This window comes from Phalacrocorax carbo, chromosome 1, assembly GCF_963921805.1.
Source record: "Phalacrocorax carbo chromosome 1, bPhaCar2.1, whole genome shotgun sequence".
Classification (NCBI taxonomy): Eukaryota; Metazoa; Chordata; class Aves; order Suliformes; family Phalacrocoracidae; genus Phalacrocorax; species Phalacrocorax carbo.
This window is the reverse complement of record NC_087513.1, coordinates 173862243-173888014: the sequence shown is the minus strand read 5'-3', so window position 1 is coordinate 173888014 and position 25772 is coordinate 173862243. Positions and strand designations below refer to the sequence as shown.

The window sequence follows — 25772 nt, the reverse complement described above, 5'->3', positions numbered from 1 at the left end:
TCCCAGCTTTCCAAGAGCGATAAATGAACAAACAGCCCACTGAAGAAGGATTTCAATGCTGTAGACTTGCTGATAGCTATTATTCCAACTCGGAATGCCTATAAATAAGCTTAATGAGACACCAGTTCTCTTCTTAAAACCAAAAAAGGTTGTTATATTACGGAATTGTGAATTCAAGTAAGTCAGAACCAAAAATACCCACCAAACTTAAAAACGTTAGGTGTGTAAATCTCATCTGAATCCATGAGAAGCTGACGGGCTAAATATCTAGCACCGGCAGCTGGAGACAAGCTACAGACAAGAGTGTTCCAAATTAAAAAGTAATTTATGTGGAATACATCATTATTTTAACATGAAGGATACAAAGCTTTAAAGGGGAGAGGAATGACTAAGCAGACTTTTAAAGAAAAATAAGTCCGGAGCAAAGTAATGCTATTTATGAAAGTTGATTTTTCTTTCCTGAGTTATTTCTTGTAGGACACATGAGTCACACAATATAGCCAAAGGAAAAACTGCAACTGCTAACACCACATTAGTAAAGTATAAAAGGGAAAGACACTTTTCTTAGCATTTCAGCCTTGTCATTTCCAATTTTCTGCTCTTTGGACATGCTTGTATTCAAATTCTGGAACATCTATTCAGCATATCAATCCTAATTAGACAATCTGGGTCTGGAAAGGATGAGAGCTGGGTCATTTGCATAATTTAATCATAAATACTCAGTGATACATATTTCCAAATGCATTTGTACAATTATCTTTTCATCCTTGGGGCAATGGTATTAATATGATTAGGCAATATTTCTGGAAAAAACAGACAAGTATGCACTCTTTTTAACTGCAGCTTAGGGCGATATGAAAAATTAATTAATTTCTGAAGAAAATCAATTTCTGTACGTGACCACATTAGACATTGCTAAACCAAGACACAGAGTCCTTTCTCAATCAGAACATTTTATCATTCTTTTCCAAATTCTGATTGTTATATGAACGTTTCAATAATAAAATTGTTAGATTATTTAAATTATCTTAATACATAGGCATGGAAAAGTGACTATTTCTTTTTCATGTTACCCTGACAGGCAGCGTGTTTTAAAAAATGTATTGTTTGACCAGTCAATAGGAAACCTTAGCATTTGGTCTGAACTCATCTTATGTGATCTTTTATTAATGCACATTATACCGATTGAATTCAAGGACAGCAGGAAATAATTCAGCTCTGAAAACCACAGCTGAAAAAAAACGAGAGCCACACTAGCCTAAAGTATTTTCAAATTAATATAAGGTTGCTTCCTTGTTTGTTTTGCTACGAAGAATTAGATAAGGTGTTCCTTCAACAGAAGCATACTCATTACAAAAATGTTGCGACATATGTGGGATACAGCCAAGCACCCAGGTGGCTAATCTCATTTTTAGAAGAAAGATACTGCTTTGTATGTTAATTGGTGCAAAAGAAAAATTTACATTTATGTTTTTATATATACCGTCTTTATTTCTTCTCAATCAACAGAAAAAGTAGAAATTACTGCATGCAAATGTTCAATATTCATTTAATTTGCATGAAGGTGCTTGAAATATTTTTTTATTCTAACAAGCTCATTTTTCATGCGTTTTGTCTTTCATCCTAATCTAGCATCTGTCATTCCTTTTTGAAGTTATTATCGGCCCAATTCCCTCTTGGACATGGTTGCTGGGTGACCGGTATCTTAGCACCCACTTTGACAGGAACAGATGTGAATCTGATCAAGAGATTTCCCATGAGTACCTGAAATCACAAACAACTTTCGGGAAAAACAAACAGCCTTGCTGTCACCGTCCCTCTCTCACCCTCCTTCCCATACCTTTCACCATCCCCCCCAAATAAAAGAGTATGAGGAAGTTGAGGCAGAGTTATCCAGTGTCACTAAAACACATTATTATTTGGCAGGTGAGCTCCCCACACGTCTTTCTAGCCAGTTCTGCCTTCAAACAGCAACTCTCGGCTTTAAGTTTTAATAACCACCCTTTGAATACTTCCAAAGACAACCGTTCGTTTCTAAGGTCACCATCTTCTAAACGTTCCCGTGTTGAACTTGTTTTCATCACATGAATGCTCTCATTTAAATCAATGGGATTACTCGTGTAAGCAAATTTCACACGCACACAAGCACCCACCAGTTGTTTTATAAACACCTAACTCATATTTTGATTACAAATAATGTTCTTTGATCATTCCCACACTTGGTTGACGGTATCTGTGAAACTCCAGCTTATGAAAACTCTGCTAGCTATGCCATGTGGGTACCAGTACTGACAGTATTTAAAGACCTGCATAATTTTATTCCTATAAATCAGGCAACAGGACTCCTTACACAAACCAAAGACTCCTACCTGTTTGCAGGATTATGACTTTTATGTGCAACCCAGTATCATAGTGACCATATTTGTTGCTGCACATGTGAATCGAAAAAATATTAAGAAACCCGGGAATTACAGCTATATGCTTCTGAAGTCAACTTAGAACCATACAAAGCATAGGTGAGAGTTTCCAGAATAAGTGAATTTCTATAAAAAACCCATATGCCTAACAAACTGTTTCGTTCTAGTCTCTCTCCTTGCTGAGGCTATGCTGAGGCATAATCAGTGCCTGGTATTTCCATTTTAGTGTTTAGTGGAGGAGTAATCAGCAAAACTCAGTCTTATGTTCTAACAGTAACTTCTTATATCTACATATGGATACCGGCCCCAGCAAAGAGGCGACTGAAGGACAGACGTAATGCATTCTTTCAGGTATATAATAAAAACACAAATACCTTCTTCCCATCTAGCATGTCTTCCACAAGAATCTCATCCCACATCAAACTCTAAAGCAAAGCTTATTTCTTCTTTCTTGCTCTCCCGGGCACTACTCTAAACACAGTCCTACTTAGCAAAGAAAACGGAAACATTTGTGATCCAAAGACTGAAAATTTTATCATACATATGTAAACTTATAAGGCTGCATGTAACAGTAACACTGGGTAAATCTGCTTTAACATGCTGTCAACCAGCCTTTCACTTTTGCCTCTTCACTACGCCACTCTTCAGCATGTTCCCAGCCCCATAGCCTCAGGGCTCTTGTCCCTACTGCTACTGCTAGGGTTAGCAACTGCTTCCAACCAAGAATCCTCTCTATCTGAAGTTTTCACAGTGCCTAATAAAACGTGGCTTCCATGAAGGACTGCAAATTTTCATCTTCGTTTTCTTCAAAATCCAGAGAGCTGTGTGAGGGGAAAAAAAATAAACAGAAGGAAAGGAAAGGGAAAGGGAGAGTTTAAACTTCCGAATCTGAAAATCTAAATTTGTTTCTTCATTCTGAGTTGTCGTTTTATTATTAAACAGATAACAAAGGAATTTTTTCCCCTCTAGACACAATGAAAATTTAAGACAAACATTTCAATCAAAATGAAGTATTCGTTGCCACTACAGCTGATATTAAAGGTTTCCCTTATTTACCACCAAAACCAGAAAGCAGCCAAAATGTTTTATTGGTAAGTCAAAGGCCTTAGACTGGTCTGATCTACACTTATTCTGGATACAGTAGAATTAATACATCTTCTACCCAACTTATGAACAACAGAACTACAAAGGAAAAACCAAGCAAATAAGTGCTTACAAAAAAAATGTTTAAGTCCCCGAACGCAACCGAACCTCTACCTTCCATTAAAAGTCATTTGGGAACAAAACCGTTTGTTGTGCCTTGGAAAAAATGACCCACTCAGAGTATCAGTATCACATATAGTCAAACCTGTTGACAGCATCAACAAAAACTGTATCACTAAAAGCATAAGGCTGACTTAGAGAAAGACAAAAAAGGAGTTTAGGGATTGATATGACCACTTCTTTGAGGTGAACTGGAAAGGGACATTATGTACACATTTATAATAAACACATGGTGATGATGAGTAACCACCATTTAGAAGATTTGCCCTTCACTATGCCAGTCAAAGGAAGTGCAGGCCATGAATAAGGGCTCTAGGATGACACCTCACAAAACAGTTTGGTTATCCAGACCAGCCAAGTCATGAATGGCTCAACACAAACTGTACAGAAAAACACACCGGTGTGAAAAACAAAGAGAGTAAATATCTTCTTACTTGCTGTGATAACACTGTTATTCCCATTTCTCACCTTCCAACCCTTTTTGCCCAAGCCAAAAAAGTGACTACAAACTCAGGACTAGGTGACAGTGGGAGCAGTAATTCCACACAAAAGCCCCCTCTGCCACACCCACATTGAAGAGTAGAAAGTCTACAGCCAGGGATCATCAGCTGAGCTGTTAGTCGATCTAAAGTGTTAAGATTGGTGTATAAAGAGAAAAGCAATCTATACTACATGAGTAGTATCCAAATCTGTCACTCATTCACTAGAAACAGGTAGATTTTTGCAGGCACTTAATGCCAATTTCAGCACTGAAAATGTCTTTCAAGGGTGGGAAAGATTGCCTGAGAATAGGAAATGGTTTCCACGAGAAGGTGGAAGCGAAGCCTGGAAGGTTTGCAGAGCCTCTGTGGGATAGTAATTGCTGAGGCAAACTTAAGCTGAACAGAGCACTCAGTTTGTTAAATAAATCAAAATGCAAGTTAATTCTAATCTTAATGTAACCCTGTAAGCATATAGTTCGATATTCAAATGAACTAAGGAACCCTTCTCTGTCCTTAGGGCCCACTGTTTCAAGTTAGCTGGCATTCTCCAACATAGCACTATGCTGGCAAAAACACTTGGACACCTTAAGTACCATATCACCTCACCAGAGAGGGGTAAGCATTCCCCATAGGGTATTTAGGCTTCTAGCCCAAAGCAAAGTACTGAAAGAGGAAAGCCATGGTAGCACCTACTCATTACTTTTATTGATTCCAAGAGGAGATGTGAACCCAGATTTTCCAAATCCCAAATTTTCAGTCTAATTGAGGGAAGGAGAAAGGTCGTTTTGGAGGAAGGAAGGAAGAAAGGAGTCTCGGTGTCTCCTTGCAACCTGTCTCACTGAACCTTGAGCCACCATGTCCCATGTCCCAGATGAGCAGCCTAATGACCCATCTGCAGAGTCACACTCTTCTCTACAGCCCATACACGTACTGACTATAGTCACTGCCTGCTCTGTGTTCACATTTGACATGCAGGAAAATGAAGCCTAAGTTACTAAACTTAGTTCACTTAGTTCATGGTTTGAGGATTTAGCCCATGCCGAACAAACCCTATAATTTAAACTTTTTGCAGCTTAATTATATTGAGAAACCATTAGACATTTTAAAGAATTAGAACATTGAACTGTTAAATATTAGGCACATGACCCATACCTAAGGTAAAGTAAGTTTCTAAAAATGTCCTCAGAAAAATTTAGTAGAAAAACAGGTGTAGAAGAGAATTCAAATGTGACCCATAAGGCCCCAGTATTTAGAAATGAATTGGGATCAGTTCATTCCTTTCCCATGGGGTAACTTGTATAAATGTAATTCTATGGTTTCATAAAACCAGGTCAAGTTTCTGTCCCTTGAGGTCCTTTGGCAATTTGAAGCATGGCAGCACTTTTTCCTGGCTACAAGTTCAAATCTGCATGCGTTCTGGATTTGTGAAAGGAAACGATTAGCCAAGCTGAAAAGATAGACCCATCCCAATTACAGCACACCTTACACACTGAAAACCACTTACGGGGGTGAAACATGATTTCACAAAACAGTATTTAGAACTAGTTGGCTCTTTTCATTTAAGTTGATGAAAATGCCTGCGTTTTTCACCTCTTAAAAATAAATATTTTTCTTTCATCAGCTGGCACACCAAACAAAAGAGCAGACGACCTTATCACATAACAATGCCAGCAGGTTTAACTGACGACATCCTTCTCCTTTAATGTCAAAATGTTTTACTCATGTAGTCATACTTTGGAATATTTGTGAATACACGTACGCTTCACAGTGCATTTCATAACTATTATTTTATTACCTCTCATGATATCATTTTATTATCCTAATTTAAGTAATAAAACATGTAAAAAAAGACACGATGAGACAAAATCATAGAAGGGGTCACCAGAAAAGACGAAACGTGCACTTAGCAGACCCACATCAGCAAAGGCTCAGCAGCAGAGAGCTGAACACCATGGAGGCTCCACTCCTTCAGGAACAACCTGAAGTTACTGTGTTTAATGTCATGTCCCACGCACTGCGTCCTCGAGTCTGAACTTCATTGCAACGAGGCCAAAATGATAATGGGTTGAGTCTGACCACTCAGCTGAGCAACACAATCCACCCGTATGGGGCCATACTCCCTCTGGGCCTACTAAAGCTTCCCCAGCCTATGCAAAGGGTATACCGGCCAGCTCCACGCAAACATCTTCTAATGCGTGCCTGTACATTTATACACAGGGCAAAGGCCAGGAGGCACCAAGGACTGCCCCATCTCAGCCCACGGACAGACTGATCTCTGCAGGAACCTCCCCACAGGGACAGACACTAGGGGAGCTTTTAACAACAGATTTGAAGAGCAGAGGAAGGGTAACAGATGAAGAAATTCAGGGTCTTTAAGCAAACTACCTTCTCAGTGTGTAAACGTGAGATCTACATACGGTGGAGGTGGGCTGCTGCTTCTTCTGAACATAAATTCCACCCTTCCATCCACTCTACTGGGATGATGCCAGACAAGCTCTGAACGGTAAAATCTGTTGAAAGTTTATTAATTCTTAGCCACATCCCACCTGTTGCACCTTGAGGTGGCCTCAAGCCAATCCAACAGCTGTGGCTATACCCAAACATCACAACTAAAAACCTCACTGATGCCCTCCCCACGAAATGTTACAACTCCTTCCTTACGCAATTGGCATGTGTGCTCCTGAAACAGCTATACGCTGTTAAATTAATGTTTCTAATACATTTTCCTCATAGCTTCTCAAAAAATTATTTTATACACAGCTACACTTTAAACTGCAAATTACTGCTTCGTTTTCTACTACTCTGTTTTTAATATGATATTTCAGCAGCAAAATAATTTTGAAGGGAATCAGTAGAATCATAAGCCATCTACAATACCCAATAATGTAAGATAAAATATTACCATTTCATGCTTATTTTTTAACCTGGCCTGTTAAAAGCTATGAATATCAGCTTAAAAACAAACAAAAAAAAAACCAAACACAAAAAAAAAACCTGAACCTGCTCTGAATTAGAACACTATACAATAAAATTTGGAACAGAATCCTGGCATTAGACTTTAGTGGTATATGTATCAGACACAGAAATAATAAAGAGCTATGTATCATCTACATTGTAGGAACTATTCTAACAAGCTAAGAAAGAAATGTATTAAAAAGAGAACATATGAATTTTCATTTGCATCAGTCCTTACTATACACTATACTTAATACCACCTGAGGTATTTTTCTCCTCCCTCCTTTTTTTTTGCTTTTAAGCAGAAATTTAAGGAAACTGAAAACAATTGAAAAATTTTTTCACTTCCTTCCCACCAAACTATCAGTGAGTATCAGACCTAAAATGTGAGAAGTGACAGCCATGGCACACATCTTGGAAGTGCCCACTCCCTTCACGAAGGGATAGACTGCTTCTGTGCTACAAAAATGAATACAGAAACTCCCAGCAGGGGGTATGAAGCCATGGGTTATACCAAATTCTGATACTCATTCCTGCCAAGACATTGCCCTGATTTCCTAAAATTAATTAGTATGAAAGAAGACAATACTCACAAAAACGTTAAAAAATGCATCATGAATCTATTTTATGCAACAAGTGTTAATTTACAGGGCAGTAAATCTAAAGCATTTTTTCAGTGCTCTCAAACTGTCCGTACACATGCAAGGAAGTATACAGTCAGACAGCTTCCTAGCAAAGATGTCAACTGATTCTTTTATAGCTCTTCCAAATATATTTTGCATATGCTTGGTTTAAAAGATGTATGTAGGCTATTGAAAGCAACAGGACTATCCACATTCTTAAAGTTAAGCATATGGTTTAAAACTACAGCATTTTTATTTCAGTGTAAATAGCTGAGTCCTATAGGTGACCTTCTCCAACAAAGAAGGATTCCTACAGCAGGCCAGGAGACTGGAAACAAATTATATGCTTTGTAAAGACAGATAACACTGTCATCCATTAAAACATGATATAAAACCAATAAAAATACTAAGTTTATATTTTTACTACATTTGGAAAAGTATAATTTCAAAATAATAGCTTTAGCAATGTTTTTTTAGAGAATGCTCAAACTATTAATAAGCCCTGACTAGATTTATCACAGATAAAAATGTAACACATTTTTTGAACTTTTCTTAAAAATACAGTATCTATAACCTGAAAGCGGCTTTTTTTCTGTCCCATACATAAAATCAGGATCTAGCTCTTTATTGAAAAAAAAAAAAATATTCATTAGTAAGTATGAGAACAACATGAAATCAAGGTTACAAAAGATGTAAATAAATAGTTACAGAATATATATTTATATATGACCTCTTCCCTTTACAGTTTGCTTTATATAGCCACTTTCTTTTTGATCTCTTACAATTTTTTTGCAAGATGAAAAAGCAAAGCATTTCCCAAAAGTAAGACTTAAAAATACTTTCTATCATACAACAATTTGTAAATACAAGCGTATTCTGACAGACACGTTCTGAACAACAGCTTTTGGCCCAAATGTAAAATATCTATTACCTGTTCTCAGTACAGTAGCGTTAACAAGTGCTCTGACGTGAAGGTTATTCAGAGTTATGATCTTTAATCATGACATCGTAATGCTACAAATATATTTTAGCTGTCAATTATGCTAAAATGTTTGCAGCAGTCCTGTGTACTCCCCTTCTTCCCCTTTCTCCCCAGCTCCATCCAATTCCAGTATTTAACTCTGTTATTTTGTCAGCCAGGTACTCCGTACGCACACCCATGTATGGCCCTCGCAGTTAGTTATACAATCTAAGGAACAAACTAAACATAAAAAATACATGTCTTAATAGTTAAGGTGCATTTTTTTCAATATTTTTAGTATCACATAAAAGTATAGCGTGAATAAGAAAACTAGTCTGAAAGCTTTGCTTGAACCCGAGCTTGTTTCAGATCAAAAGGAATTTAGGCAGAAATTTGCCATTTGGCCAATTTAGAGAATAATTCTATAAATTCTAAGGGTGAATAAAATTTCAGGACCAAAACATCCTCCTATTCTAATGGAAAAAGAACATGCAGTGAGTGTGGCGAGGTGCACCGGGAAATTTTAACTGCACCTGCTCCACCGGTTCTGGACTATGGCTGACTTCAGCCTTCTAATGGACATAAAATCCCACTGTTTGATTTTTTTAACAAAAAATACATTTTTCATATTGAAATAACTTGCTTCTTCACAAGGAAGATGTAAAGTATACAGGATGCAAAGAAAACATCTACAGTAAATTAGTTTTGGAGTGAACAGGGTACCTTTAAACAGAATAATGAACAGAAAGTTATGTAGGTGTTACCCACACGAGTATTCTCAGGGGTGCACAATAAAAACTTTAGACTGTTTTCTTACACCATAAGGATAATATTAAGCATATTAAAAACATGTTTATACTGTTTTCGAATGTTTCTGTTTATTCTGAATAAACTGTTTGGACGCACAAGATTTACAAGATCTTTCCATACAATTCTGCAAATTGTATTGTACGTACTCATGCACCTGCCACAGGAGGATGTTGACTCTAAATGTAATTATCACAACACGTCATTTAAAGCAATGTGAACCAAAATGCATTTTGTGATCCATTTCCTCAATCACAACTCATGCAAGTGGTTTCGTTAGTTTTGGTGAATGTATCCTGAACTGCTGCTCAGGGTCCTTTCAGTCCAGTACCCCACCTCTACAAGAGACGTATGGAAACTCAGCAGGAGAGAATGCAAGTATTCAGTACTTATGGAGTTATCCTTCCCTGGTGTAGTTTCCCAGCTCATCGCTATCAGTGATTAAGAGTAAAGAATTCCAAAGTGGGACGTAACTGTATGGTCAAAAGCTGATCCTTCCTCTCACGAAACCCAGTGACAGCGTTTTTCTACTTTATGCTATGGAAAATATACTACTACCCTTTTTCTTTTTCTTCCATTTAAAAAAAAAAAAAAAGAAGTTTACAACAGTTCACAGTTATTCACAGTTAATGCTAAAATTCCATATTTGATAGATTACACCTCAATATTCCGAACTGCTTATGAAATGAAACATCAGCACTTGTTAGGAGATGCCCCAGGCTGAGCGCCGTGTCAGATAAATAAGCAGAACATAGTGGGTTAAGGATAAAGTTACTCCTCAAAGCAACCTGGATTTTATCATTTCAAGTCACAGGCATACCTCAATTCTAAATATATAAAGATTTTTGGTTTATGTTTCAGGATTTTTGAAAATAATTTAAATGGTAATGGAAAAAGAAAAATTCTTCCTTAATGCATACTGGAGAAATTATCTATATATGAATTAACTCTCTGGATCATAATAGCTTTTTGCAGATGACTCTTCAGCTCTATCATTTAAATACGTATTTAGGCAACTAAAAATTTACTGTCAATTCATATTATGTCAGTCCACATTACGGCACTGTTACAGTATGCACATTTAAAGATTATTGAAAAAATTACTGTTCATGTGCAGTATATAATTTGCAAAAGGTTAATAACTATTTTAAAACAATGAATGGAATTAACTCATAATGCAAAGCAGATGCCCCAAATGTTATTTTTAAAACAAAACATATTTAACTTATCAAAGAACAAAGAGGATCTAAATCCAGTCCTGTTGCTTAAAAACAGACAGGCATCATGGCTGTTTCGGACTGTCGGTTCGCTGGCTCACACAATTCTAATAGAACTCGGTAGTTTCTGACTGCTGCCTCTGCTATCCTGCAGCCAGAAATGAATTTTTACAGCTAAACTTGTAAAGCTCCTCCACGAAGAGGCAATATGGCAACGCTGAAAGAGATTTACCTGTACCAGACCAGCAGAGATTGCAGAAATAATTTAATATATCTACGATACAGTTCAAAAGGAAAATATTAAAATTCAGTCCAGTGTATGACAATTCTCTGCTTCATATGCAATTCACTTTAGATGATGAATCGCAGTGATAGGCAAAAACAGCCGTCTGGAACGATCTAGTAACAGGAGAAAACAGAAGAAATACTAAATGGCAGTCAAGCAAAATCATAATTTCCAACAAACATTCAGAACACACTCCAGATTACAAAATATGAGGCAGACAAGTAACAAACATGATTACTTCAAGTGCGTTTTGCTTTACAGTGCTGAGGAGTGGCAGCGAAGAACAGCCGCGTGGGAGCAGCGGCCCCCTGGGCGCCAGCCCACAGGGGCAGGCGGCGGGGTGCTGGCACCCAGCATCCCAGGTGGGATCTGCAGCCCCCGAGTCATCCTGCCTGCAGCTCCAGAAAGAGAGCGGAGGCCTAAGATCAAACTGAGCATCTGAATGGACATAGAAATGGCCTGTGGAAATAACAACGCTCTTTGCTGTGCTTTCACACAGTCCGTTCTCCCACCTAAAGTTGATACAAAACTGACAACAAAACTGTGCATGCTACCAGTGAAAGATTAAAAAAAAAAAAAGAAGAAAAAACACAAAACTTTACCAATATTCATAGCTATATGATAAAGGAGGAGTTAATCACATTGAATACTTCAGGAAAATCACGCGAAGCAATCAGGAAAAAATGCCCCTCTGCCCATCACTGGCAGCCCCTCACATCCCTGCACAGGAACAGCGCCGGCAGCATTGCACGCGGGCAATGAATGCTCACTGGGGAGAAGCGTTCCCTTCCTCGAGTATCTGATACTGGGCTACTGCCAGGGACTAAGTATCAGATTAAAGGGATAAATAGTCTGTTCTGGTGTCATAAGTATGGTCCAAAGATCTCAGCTTCTAATTTATAATATTTACCAATAAATAAAGACCCTAAGATGGATATTAAAGTTCTGTTATTGCGAGCGGCTAGAGACTTTTAGCTTTTTTTAAGTCTGAGGAAGTCACCCCCAAACCTTTTACTCCTTCTTCATAGTTCCTACGATTTATCCTCTGGCCTTCCAGAAGTCGTCTTTGCTTGTAAAACCCCCCGTATTTCTGCTGATTGTATTTTTGTAATCTGTGGCAAGAGGGAAGGTCATCAATATAAACCACAGACACTATATATTTGACATTCCTTCCAGCTGCACTTGCTGACCTGTTCGTTTAAAATATCTATGATCTGCACTAACCTATCTGGGTGAGATACTCCTTTAATTAATACAAAGTGGAAAAAAAACTCTGCAAGCGTGCAGTATTCAGTAAACAAGTACATGCTAGGTCCACACAATTTGAGAGGAGCAGAAGCTAGCAAAGAGACTGAATAACTGCCGTGTAAGACAGGCTTTGAAGAGAATTGTTTCATGTTCGGCATCTTTCCCATTTATACTGAAAAATCAATTATGTTGTTTTCCAGAATTTGTAAATAAGCTTCCAAACAGTGCAAATAATTCCCTGCTTTAAGTATGAATGTCAATGGACTCATTCAAAATCATCTTCAAATGTCAGAAAAGATTAACATATCCCGGCCACAGGAGGGAGGTCAGAAGAAGGCACACGCCTCCAGCCTTTACTCGGGTGGGCACGATCCAAAGCCAGCCTAAATCTATGGGGAAAACTCCACGGAGGGACCCAGCATGGGGAAATTCCACGACAAGTGCTCGAAACACAAGAGACCAGAAACATTCTGGGATCAATAGCTTCCAGGTCATTAATCCTAGGCAGGTGACATCCAGTGCACAGTTCGCTACTCTCTTTCACGCGCACATTCAAGAAACCTGACTCGATTGGCATCTAGTAGCTTTAAATATTTTCCAGGTTTTGCCTTTATCCTTCCCCTATTTGTCTGGCATATGGCTTTCTAGCATCCCATTAATGTCAAACCGTTTAATCGGAATGTAAGCTAAATGCACAGTTTGCCATTTCCTGGATTTCTGTTTGGCAACCAGTGCTTTTTATGAGGAAAATAAAAGCAAAGGTCAGTATGACCAGAAAAGAAAAGTCATCTTCCATAACGGAAGCTTATTTTTCCAGTGAACAGATACAGAAGCCTAATTTAGAAAAAGGTCCTTTAGTATCATGTTATTATTAGTAGTATCACAAATAAACACAGAAACCAATTCACTTTACAGACCTCCACATTAAGCATTCAATAGAAAATCCCTTGGTGTTTTATTGATTTTTGTTTTATTGATTTTTTTAAATAGCAATATCACAGTTAAAATGTATCATTTTGGTGAAACACGTCTAAAACTTTTCCATCTCGAAATAAGTTATTATTTCCACAGCAACTGGCAACTAGCGATTCAATCCATTTAAAGAACAACAAAGTAATGGCTTTATTTGGATGCCTTTTTTGATTAAATAACGTATTAACCTTGATGAAGCTTTCCAAAAAGGCATTAGGGTGTTCGAGTGCATCAGCTGATTATGAGACAAATATAACAGTGATAAGATGCTGGGTCAAAATCTTTGAATCTGATGAGTATAACCATTTAGCTGCTAGGATGGACTTGGCTCTTACAGCTTCCACCTCAACAGTAAGTGTCCACCCAGGATACAAAAAGACATCACCCGGCTAAAGCGTGCAGTAACTGAGGGTCTGCAAAGGTCGCTTAAATCACTAAACCGAGTAGATGAGAATATCCTGTGTAATTACTGTAACGTCAGAAATAATTAAGAATAATTAATTTGTAAGGAAAGGAGAATCAGGGTGAAATGTGTCGGAGGGGAAACCCAGAAAGTAAACAGAGTTTCATCTTCCGAAGATAACACCCATTCTGACCAAAACTCACTGACCCACTTTGCTTTATTCGTCTATACTGTAATAATACATTTTGCATACCTACTGTACATCCTTTCCATTAAGTTATTTGCTTAATGGATGTATAAATAAATCTACTACAATTACGCTTTTCAAGGGTCAAATCCTATCCACTTCTGAACCCACTACTGTAATTTCTGCTATGCCGGATGGTAACACAGCAGACCTCAGAAACAGCTGAAACACGGCCGGTTCTCTGCTGTTGACATAATCAACCCGTGTTACAACCAGGCTGCCAAACCCTTTTATAGCCCTGCCAAGCCCAGGAATCGGTGTCCCTGTACTCCCCGCCCCCCCCCCCCCCCCCCCCCCAAAAAAAGAGAAAGTTTCTCTATTTTTTTTTTAATTTCATATACTCAATTTGCAATTGACACAGTACGACCGAAGCAAAAAAAAAAAAAACAAAACTTCCATCAGTTTATTTTAAGGACCAAATCTTGGAACTCGCGCAGAGTTGTTACAAGTTACATGCCACATATTAAAAAAAAAAAAAAAAAAAGGAAAAAAAAAAAGCAACCAAAAACAATCGTCTAAGAGCAGCTATAAATATTCATGTTGATTCCACATGAAACAACAGCAGAGTTACCGGAGCAGCTACAGTTATGTCAGCGCTTGGAAGTTATTCCAGGCGGTTTTGTCCTGCTGCCCTGAATATTCAGGAACTTCAACAATCTACCTCGCAACAGCTACTGCGGAGTCAGTGCTTTGCTTCCCCTTGCTCTGTTGCTAACGAGCCCCCACCGCCCGGAGAGCTCACTCGGACAGGGGGAAGGAGGGCATGTCGCCCCCCCCAGCCCCCCCCACGCCGCGCGGGACGGGACGGAGCACGGCATCGCAGGGGGTTAATGCCCCACGTGTTGGCTGCGGCTGCACCTTGAAATCTGACAATAGGAAAGTGAAACGAGCCCCGTCTCTTTATTTGCGTACATTGAAAGTAGCGTCGGGACTTTCCGTCCGACCCCCTTCGCTCCGTGCGGGGTCCCCGCCACCCCTCCAGCACCAGAGCCCCCTCCCCCCCCCCGACCGAGGCAGGGGGAGCCCCCGGGAACTGGAGGCGCTTCCGACCGCTCTGATCTCGGGGTCACCGCAGTTATGCCATCCCTTCTCCTCATCAAGCAGATTCAGCCCCGTAACCTACAAATTGAGAGATAACAGCCCCGCGATTTCGCCCTCAGTTGCAAAGCAGGCTGCTACCGCAGCAGGAATTTCCTCTTTTGCCAGGTCCTTCTCCACACCCCCCACCCCCACCCCCCCTCCCCGGTCATGCCAAGTTTGGGGCTTCACTTCTCCGTGCCCCCCCCCTCCCCCCCATCCCCGACCCGACCCGGCGGGGTGGGCGGACAGGGGAGCGCTGCGGTCCCCCCGCACCGCCCGGAGCCGGAGCGCTGCCCGCCCGCCCCCGCCGCCATCCCCGCCACCGCGCCCGCGTTGTTCTGCGCCGTAACGTGATTCCGCCTTCCCAAAGCCCTTCCGCGGCCCCGCTGCCCCCGTCGCCCCCTCCCCGGCTGGCGGAGGCCGGGAGCTGCTCGCACCTGCTCCTCGGGGACCGACACCCCCCCATGCCCCCCGGGGGGAGCAGGCCAGCCCGGCCGCCTGGCACCTCTCCCCGCTACCCCAAAGCAAGCCAGCCACCGCCTCCTCCTCCTCCTCCTCCTCGTCTTCCCGCCCTCCCGCCCCCACCCCCCCCCAACCCCCCCCCCCGTTCGCCATGTGGCAACTGCCTTATAGACCTATACAAAAAGTACACGTGCCCCTTCGGATATATGCCAGCAGTTGATGGCCAAGTGGCCTCCATCCGCCCCGCACTGGGCCCTCGGCCCGGGAGGCAGCTCCGCGCCCCATCCCGCTTACGCGAAACGCGAGTGTACCCCCACCCCTGCCAGGACCGCTCCCCGCCCACTCCGGTGCACCCTTCGGGCAGCTTTTTCCCAGGGGTGCCCGTTTTAAAGATACATCCAAGGATAACCTGGGGGAGAGGGGCCGCTCAGAAAGCACTTTTTGGCCCAGCTGTCCCCCTCCCGCTCCCGGCGTGAGCAGCGCTCTGCGCTGCCCGTGGCGTCCCCCCCCTCCCCCCCCCCCCCCGGGCCACCGGCACGCCGCGGCCGTGGGGAGAGAAGGGGACAATGACAGGGCGACACTTGCACGGCACGGGGGGGGGGGGGGGGGGGGAGCAGAAACACCCCTTCTGCTCCCGCTCCTCTCCGTCCCACCAAGGAGCTGCGGGGGAGGCCGGCCGGGTGCCGAGGGGCCGAGCGCATGTGGCGGCAAGGCGCCGGCCGCTTCCCCACACACACACCCCACCCCACCCCACGGACCCGCGCGGTGGCAGCGAGCAGCGGCGCGGCGCCCGCCCGGGCCGCATCGCGCGGGGGTGGGACGGGGGCGGCGGCGGGGGGGGGGGGGGCGGCGGCGGGGTGTGCGTGTGCCTTGCGGCGGTTACCTGGCGTTGGTGCAGTCGTTGTAGAGGGTCTCGAAATCCTTCCTGGAGATGAGTTTGCAGCGGTTGACCCCGGGCTGGATGGCCCCCAGCCCCCTCAGGATGCGGACCTGCTCCACGTTGCAGACCACGGGCGTGATCTCCAGCCGCTTCAGCTTGGTGTAGACCGTGTGCAAGCCCCCCACCAAGTGCTTCAGGAAGAGGTCGAAAGCCTGGGGCAGGCAGATGAGCTCGCAGCCCTCCACGGTGAAGGAGGCCACTTTGGCCCCCCTCAGATCCACCATCTTGCACTCGTTATTCTGGGGGGTGTTCTCCACCGGGGACGGGGTCGAGTAGACGGGCTTGCCGGGCAGGCTGCTGGCCGCACTGGCCGCGCTGGCATTGGGAGTGGAGGTGCCGCCGCTGCCGCCGCCGCCGCTGCTGCTGCCGCCGCCGCCGCCGCCGCCGCCGCCGGTGCCCAGGCTGGGGCTGCCGCCGCCGCCGCCGCTGCTGCCGTTACCGCCGCCGCCGCTGGTGGTGGAGGTGACTGTGGCCGCCGCCGCCGCCGCCGCCGCTGCTGCGTTGGGCTCCGGCCGGAATAGGTTTGTCCCCGAAGCGGCCGGCGGGGGAGCGATGGAAGGAGACGGAGAGGAGGTGGCCGACGAGGAGGTGGTGGTGGTGGTGGTGCAGGCGGCAGAAGTTGAGACCGGAGGCTGAGGGGGGACCAGCTGGGTCGGAGGGATCAAAGCAGCCGGTACGGCCATGGTCACATATACGGCGGAGGGGGCAGGGGGAGGGGGGAAAGTTCCCACACACACACGCAGGGGAAAGGGGAAAATTAAAAAAAAATATTTTTTTTTTTAAAAAAAAAAAAAAGGAAAGAAGGGAGGAGGGGGGAGAAGAAGGGGGGGGATAACCCCGGATCAGGTGCTGCGGCGAGCGAGAGAGCAGGGGGCAGAGTGAGAGAGAGAAACGCACAAAGTGTCCCGCAAGTGGGGACGGAGGAGGAGGAGGAGGAGGAGAAGTCCGCTCCGGGCGGCGGGGCTGGGGCCGAGGGGAGGGGGGAGGGCAGTTTTCTTTTTGTGGTCCTTGCTCTAGCACCACGTTAAAGACGAAGGTGAAAAGGAGGAGGTTTGAAGGACTTCGGTTCTCTCTGGCAAGTACATTGATCAAAGATTGAGAGGGGAATGACAGAGAGAAAATGAGCTGGGAAGTGCTGGCTGCCGCCGCCGCTCGCTCGCTCGCTGGACGAGTTGTTGTTGTCACACGGTGCGGAGGGGAGGAGCTCCGGCAACTTGAAATACCCTTTGAAGCAGCAAAAGGCTCACTCACTAGTATTAACCCAAATTATCCAACCAGGAACCCGGAGCAGGGAAACAGAGAGAGAGGGAGAGAAGTCCCTCTTCCTCCCCCCCCCCACCCCCACCCCGCCGCCGCCCCCCACCCCTCCTCTTCAGGAACCGTTAGATTACATGTTTCATATTTCACCCCACCAGAGACGAGATGTAATTTTCCCAGCCCTTTTCAGCAGTCGCTTGTCAACACAGTTTGTGGAGAAACACGAGCGTCTCCAGCGTTCCCCCGAGGCCGGGCGGGAGCGGGGGAGCCAGGGGTGGGGGGCGGATACGGGGCGGGGGGGGGGGGGTCTGGTCGCGCACCTTGCCGGGGCCGGGGCTGGGGCGGGGGCACCCGCGGACAAAAGCAGAAACCTCCGGACGGGGGTCGCTTTTGCTGCTGGTGTTGTTCCCACACACACACCCGCCCTCCCGGGACCACGACCGCTGCTCCCGGCGGGGTGGGAGTTCCTGCCCGGGGTCCGGCGGCAGCGCGCCGAGGCCCCTTTTGTTGCGCGGGGCGCGCAAGGGCAGCCCGCACGCCCCCGGCGACATCCGCGGGGGACCTCGCTGCAAGTGACCGCGGATCACCGCGGACGGGGCGCGGCGGGCCACGCCGTCGGGAAACCGGTATCGGGGGCGGGGGAGGGGGGGGGGGGGGCTGCGGCGGCACCGAAGTAACTTCGGAGCGGGAAGGCGGCCCGGCCCGCCCCGCGCAGGTACCGCCGCGCAACAGGTGGCGGCGCCGCGCAGAACGCGCGCAGCAGCGCGTCCGCCTGCCCCGTGCATTCCCCCCACCCCACTCGCGCCAGGTAGCGCGGAAAGTCAGCTGCTGCGCTTGCCCGCGCATGCGCAGTGCGCGGCCGGCAGGACGCGCCTCGCGCGGCGTGGCCGGGCCCCCTGCGAGGCGTGGTACCTGCCCGCCGCCGAAGTTGGGGATGGAGTTGTAAGGCCTGCTCGGCGGCTGGCGTGCGTGGGGTGTTGGGGTCTGCCGGGAAAGCCGAGGGCTTTGTTCTGCTGGCCTTGACGGCGCTCGGCTTCTTTAAAGGGGTAAAGAAATGGCCATTCGTACGGACTTGGCGTGGGGGGGGGGGGGGGTGTCTGCAAAAAACAGGGTTTGGTGTGTACGTAATTCTTCCAGTTTTAAAAATATACACTCTGTGCTTGATTAATTGTGATGCGTGTATGTGCCCACAGCTGCTTTTTTTTTTTTTTTTTAATGTATACTATTATGTGAGACATGACTCATGGGATGACACATCCACGGAGTGGATAATCTCAACTGTAGTAATTCAGTGCGGGGGAATTTCCACATTACCAGATATAAACTATTCTTATATTATCTACTTGCTTATTGTACTTTAAGGGAATCTGCGTCCTAATACTGGCAAAGGTGTCTTTTGCTAGTGAAATTTTAGCTATCTTGCACTAAACTCTTTAAAATTGGTGAATAAACCCAAGAAAATATGAAGTGGCGTTTTGTTTTGAAGTCTTGTGTATCCATTCTTATGCAGAACGCTTCTTCAAGCCTTCTTCAGGTGTTTTTCAGAACAGTTACCTGGAGGAGCTTGTACAACTTCAGTTCCGGTGGCAGGATCTGGTGTTACATCAACCTTGGAATACGTTGAAAACAAACGTAAATACACAGCATCTTTCTCTTCGGTGTTTTTTTTTTCAATTGTAGAAACCCACCTCTGTTCGTGTTTTCTTTGCCTCAACCATCCTTTTGCATCTCACCTTCTCTCACACCATGTGAAGACAAAACAGATCCTTGAGCGGATGAGGACAGGGCGAGACACGTGTGGTGTTGCCGCTCCAAGATCTTCATGGTTCCAAACCTTATAAAGAAAATGTAGTTTGAAAGGGTTTACTGCCATAGGTTTGGGTTAACCTCGATCATTTCAAGGCAGCAATGGGATTAAAAACCTAGAAAGAAAGAGATTTATGAAAGGCTTCAGGTCTCCTCAAAGCTTTTGGCTTGGTAAGTGTTTCTAATGATTATGGCGAGCGACTGGATTTATTTTAACTCACACATATACTCACCCACTCACGTAAAGACACCAAAAAATCCTGAGGTTGCTCTCTGTAAACTTTTTTAGCTTGCATTTCTCTTACTCGCTGACCCTTTCATGTAACGGTATTGTTGGGTGTTTTCTTTTTTTTCTCCCTGACTTGATATCAGCAAAACTCAAATTACTGTAACTGATATTTGAAAATTCTCCCTGTGTCAAGTGAAGACTTATGGTGCTGAAATCAATAAGACTGTTTAAAATTCAAAGACCTGCAAATCGTTCTGTTTGTCCTTTGATAGGGCCTAGGCTGATTAAAATGCGACCAAGAAAGCTTAATTGCTGCACTAATTAAGAAGTCTTTAATTTCTTTCCTGGAATATTGTTTGAAGCAGGGTTTCTGTTCTGCTCATGTTCTGAGGAATCACTGTTCAGGGCAGGTATTCTCTCTGTTTCTCTCTCTTTCTCTTTTTCTTTTGACCATTTTGGTATATTAAAATGTATGTTAAAGCGGTAAGATGTATTGACAGTGATTGTAATTTATTGCTCTAAAAAAAGACAGGTATGGAGTGCACTATTTTTCTTAAATTACAATTTTGAGGGCAGCTGTAAAGGGTAAAATGCAATTAGAAAATGCATTGTAGCAGTTGCATTTTAAGGAATCTGAATACCTGACTGACAGGAGATAGGACAGTACAGCAGCTCCCTCCCCCTTCTTTGGTTATTATTGATAATTAAATATTTAAATTCATTCAGAAAAAAAACCAACAAACAACCAAACCAAACCCAGAAAAATTCTTATCTTCAGAAGGTGTGTGAAGGAATGGCCCCGGGGGGAGGGGAAGCATTCGGAAGACAGGCACCTGGTAAGGATGAACAGTGTATTACGGTGTTAAGTTCATGCACAATATTTTTTTCTGCATTTCTTTTGAGTGTATTTTCCTGAGGAATACCTTTCTGTCTTCTATTTTGTCTTAGCCGTGCCCAGTGACCTATTTTGCTCACCGGTTTCTGAAGAGAAGAAACTAAATGATTTTGCAAAGCTTTCTGTATGATCAGTAGAATAACCATGTTTTAGGTTTAATCGTGCTGCATTATAATTCTGGCAAACGACTACTGAGCAGAAGGTTCCAAGAAAGGAGCAAGTACTGGCGAAGAGAAGGTAAGTTCTGTTTTGCTTTTGATCTCCGGGGTCTCAAGCAGCAATCCTCCTTTCAGGAGCTATCTGTTATTTAGAGGGAAGACTGAGAAAGGGGAGGGACCTCATACCGACCCCCACCCCACCCCCCCATCGCTCAGGAAAATAGACTCATAGAAATGAAAGGCTGTGAATTGGGATCCTTTTTTCTTTTTCTTTTTTTTTTCCCTTTCCACCAAGATATTTACTAAACATTGAAAACGCGATGAATACAGTTGAGATTGATGTGAAGTGTTGTACCAGTAATAAGAAACTTGATACTGCAGTGCTGTTTTTCTAATTGTTGCATTATAGTCAAATTAGCACAGACCTTGTCCAATACAAATACAAACTGGATTCCTTTCAGTGACAGGACAAGTAGATAACATGCTTAATAGATACAAAGGGAGATTTACCATTCCAAGCACGACGTCACGCTAATTATGTTTACTCTAATTGAAAGCAAGGTTTTGGGGAACCTGAAATTACTCATAAGATATTTTTAATAGCTGAATAATAATAAAGTGCAGCAAACGTTGATCACAAACCTTTTGGTCTTTCAAAAATCCATTGGAAAATTAAATGAAAAGTGGAGTTTGGTACAAACAATGCCCCAGGGCAAAAAACAACTAACACTAGATTTTCCAGTCCAGCCATAACACAAATCAATTTGAGCACACTTCTATGGCCAGACTGCCAGATTGTTATGACTGCTAATTCACTCAATCAAACAGTGCATTAGCACACCCGGCACAAACAGCTTTAACAATAGCATACACTTCTGAGCAGTCCACCGTATATCATAAAAAGTCCAGAATACACGGCAGGATTGCTTTTGCGTTCTGCTTAGTGCAATTCGGATTTACGTATAGTGCCTGCCTAACAAACAAACAAAAAGTGGTGGAAGAATGGGAGAGAAGAAACTTCAGGAGCCATTCAGAATAACTTTTCAAGTCTTTAAAAACGAGACTCTGGGAGCAAGTGATCACCTGGGCTGATTGTTTAACGTGCATCTCTCAGCTGGCGAGCTGGAAGCCGCGGCTGCACGTCCCCAGCACAGGACGGGAGGAGGAATGGCTCCGGGCTTGGCAGCTCGCACACCCCCTGCCTAACCCAGGCACTTCGGCGCCAGAGCATCTTTTGCCCGCTTTGCTCCCGCGAGTCTTCTCGCTGCCCCCGGGGGTGGGTACTCATCGCCTGAGGGAAAGGGCAGGATTTAGCCCCAGAGAGGCTCCTGCAGTTCCTCCCCTTGGCCCCCACGAGAAACGAGCGGTCTCTCCGGGGGTGCTGACTGATGCTCTGAGCTGGGACGCGCGGTACCGAGGGATGCAATAACCGACGGCTCGGGAACCGTCTCATCCCTTCCCTCCCTCCTCCCCTGCATCCGACACGCACACAGACACACGTACACACCCCCACCCACACCCACGCACGATCGCAAATACCAAACGCCGATGAAGCTACTCGCTTATTTACGGTTTTTTTCCCCTAAAGTCGCTGCTCCGACTTCAGAAAATAGGTTTCGAAGTCAGTAACTAAAATAATCCTGTTGTTGGTTTGAGCCTCTCGGTCCCGTTGCAGCTACCAGAGCCAAATGGCGAAGCGGGTCGGGTTCCCTCCTCGGGTCGGGAGGGAGGGATGGATGGAGGGATGGACGGATGAAGGGATGGAGCGAGGGACAGGGCACTGCCCGCTGACATCCACCTGACAACTGGCAGCCGAGAGGGAAAGCTGCCCTGCGAGAAGGAAACGCAAACCCGCTTCTCTGCGTGAATTGAATGAGGACTGGAATAGACGGGGAGACCTCTGTGGTATTTGAGTTAGCTCGGGCTCTCATTAGAGGTCCTAGGTCCAGCGTGTTAATTCACCTACCAACAGGTAGGAAAAGTCGCTCAGAGCAATAATTACGAAGTACAAAGCCCCTGCTGTTACATTATGTTAAGGCTGTGATCTAATCCGAGATGCCCTTTCCCGTGCTTCCCCCCCCCTTACAGAATTAGTTCGCTCAGCCGCTCCAGCCCCAGCTCCCAACCCCGGCTAATCGAAATGCAGGCGCTGGGGAGCCGGCCCGGCATCCAAACGTGCCCGCTGTCCCCGGCGGCACCCCCTGCCGCTGCCGGCCGCCGCTCCCCTGCCCCGCGCCCGGGAGCCGCGGGCACCGCGGCACCCCCCGCCCTGGATCCTTCCCTCCCTCCCTCCTTCCCTCCATCCCCGGCTGCCTCCCTGCCTCCCTCCCTCCCTCCGCCCCCGGCCGCGGGGCTCGGTGCCGCCGCCCGCGGGGCGGTGAGAGGGGCGGCGGCGGAGGATCGGGCCCCCGCGCCCGGCGGGGAGGAGGGCGGCGGCTCGGCAGCCGCTCCGGCCCTAATTGTTTCCCTTAATAATAATAATAATAATAATAATAGAAGCGCACACTGGGTTCTTTTTTTATATATGAGCCTGAGAGACGCAGCCTTTTCCTCCTCAAGTCACTTAAGTGAATGAAAGGCATTGGGGTTTGGGGGTGGTGGTGTTACCTTTACTATTCCCATATTTCAAAAAAGCGGACAAATATGTTTAATTGTTCTTTGTTGGGGGGGGGGGGGGCGTGGGGGAGAAGGACCTTTAAAAGTCCGAGCCCTTCCTTGAAAAGTTTCAGCCCAGAGCGGGATTTTATAGCGAGTTATAAACTCTCGGTAAGAGGGGGATGTTATATATGAAAGTGCTGACACAACCTTAACTATAGCGTGTAAACGGCTATGCTATAATATCCATTAAGCAGAAAGAAAAATAAGATGGCTGATCAATAATTTATACAAAGAGTACCAACTGCAGACATAATAACTGTAATGTTTGCAAAGCAATCTCTCGCTCTCCAGGCTTAACAGTAAACTAGCGGGGCTGTTAATTTCCAACTCTTCCAGATAAGAATACAAACAAATTACTTAAACTTGTCTTTTGCTCGATATTTTGCATGCCTCGGTAGGATAAAATAAAATTTAATTACGATGCAACTCGGACGGGTTGAGGAGCCTCCCCCCACCCCCGCCCCCCCGCTGCTCCGGGAGGACCCTCGTGTTGCAAAGCTCCCCTCTCCGAGAGAGACGAACAGGTCGGGCGGGCGGGCGCTGGAAATGGGTCGACTTTTGGGGTCACTGTAGTTCTTCGCGGAGCTATTCATACATAGAAACTAAAACGAAGCCATTTAACTTCAAAAGAAAGTTCCAAGGTTTTCCAGCGCCACGAGGTGAAACACAATACCCCCACCGGCACGATAAGCATCAGCTGTCAGAGGACAATGCACTGGCGCTTTACATGCAGGAGGCTACCGGGGGGGGGGGGGGGGGGGGGTGTGAGGGGGGAGGGAAGGAAAAAATCTGCTTTAGGGGAAACCAATGCGATTTCCACTATCCTAAGCGAAGAGTGGGCGAGCAACTGTTATCTTCATTTGCATGGGAGCGTTATCTCCCATTTCCGTCTACTGTATTTAGATAGCAAAGCAGAGGAACAAAGTCTGAAAGTCGCTAAGGAGGCTCGGGTCGAGGGGTTTCTCTGGCTTTTTTGGCATGTCTTTCTGCAATAGTACCAAAGAGATCCCTTCTTTGTTAAATAACAAGAGAGAAACATGTCAATGGAGAACATTTTTTTTAAAATGTGGCTCCCCCCGCCCCAAGCTTAGGCAAAACAAAGTTATGTTGCCAACCACTCTAAAAGAAGCTCAAATTTAATGTGGCGCGTACAGCTCTTTCGCCAGTTTTCAGCTTCTTGGGGACTTCACGGGGTGTTTTGTGTGGGATAACCGGAGCGACGCCTTATTTCTCAGCCCTGAGCTGTAACGCCGGGTGCTGCTTTGCCAGGTCCTGCATTAAGAAAAAAAAATACAATTAAAAAAAAGCGGTAATTTGCCTGCTTTCCTCGTGCTTGCTTGTCCACTGACCTTCCCAGCTCAGCTCCAATAAGGCAAAGGAACATAAATGACAGCTGCCTGTAGCCTGCATACAGAGACAGGAGTCTTTTATAGGGAAGCAATACTTTTTGCTTTCCCCTCCCCCCCGCCCCCCCGCCCTCCCCCAGTGACCGGTTGGATGCAATGTGGAATATCGTTGTTTAGAGAAACTTAATAGCAATTGCAGCGCCCACTAGTGCCCGTGCGTGGGGGAGGGTGGGGGGAGCCCCTCTGCTCCCCTCCGCTCCCCTCCCCACGGGCTGGCCCCGGGGGAATCGCCCTTCGTGGGCAAGGAAAGGCAGGCAGAACTGGGGAGTGTGATACGGACAAAATAAGGTTTAAGCTCATCTTTGGTGAAGTGGGGGTTTGTTTCTTCATTTTCTAAGCGGAAGCTTAGAAAAAGCAGAAACGGAAAAGTTGTCTTTTCCCTGCTCCTTCCCACCTCACTAACCCCGCTCTGTTGGAGGAGGTGTGTGAATGGAGCAAGTGCTTCATAGGCAGCGCCTTGGCACGGTCATCGCGAAAGGAATTGGAGGGGCCGCCCAGCCATAGAGGCCTGGTGGGAAACATGAACGCTGCTGGATGCGTTTCTGAGTTCTGGGTATCCACTTGACACGCAACACTACAGAGACTCTGCAAAGTGTTTCTGTTAGGCCCCTTCTTTCTTTCCTCAGGTGCTTTTGTTTGTTAGGGGGTTTTTTTTGTTTGTTTGTTTTTTTAATATGTGTCATGGTCAGAGTTTGTTAATGGGCAGCATTTAGATTTTCTTGGAAACTGTTCTCCTTCCTTTGCAAGGAAGGTGACACACAGCCCTCTCGTCTGGGTAGAAGATACAAGTAGGTAAGCTCAAGATAAGCTTTCACAGTGCCACTGAATGTCTCAAGTATTTGCTTATTGTTTGTTGTACATTGGGACACTGGATAATATTCCCAGTCAAATCCAAGCACTTACAGTGGTGTCCAGCATAATAAGATTTCCCATGCAGGATTCCAAATCGCACACACACTGGGTCACAGGTAGGTGGCAATGGACTAATCCCGTCATCTTC

The 25772-nt window shown here is 45.3% G+C and overlaps 1 protein-coding gene across 6 annotated transcripts in view; it reads right to left on the bottom strand.

Annotated features, from left to right (window-relative positions):
* DACH1 (dachshund family transcription factor 1) overlaps positions 1-17616 on the bottom strand; it is a 364327-nt gene extending 346711 nt beyond the window's left edge. For 2 of the 6 annotated variants that reach the window (XM_064440764.1, XM_064440762.1), the window contains exon 1: positions 16307-17615. In XM_064440764.1, coding sequence (XP_064296834.1) covers positions 16307-17046 — 740 coding nt within the window. In that variant the 5' untranslated portion in view covers positions 17047-17615. Of the gene's footprint in view, positions 1-16306 lie in introns of all 6 variants that reach the window. The other 4 variants (XM_064440761.1, XM_064440765.1, XM_064440766.1 and 1 more) reach the window with 4 other exon arrangements.
* Positions 17617-25772: the final 8156 nt, after the last annotated feature.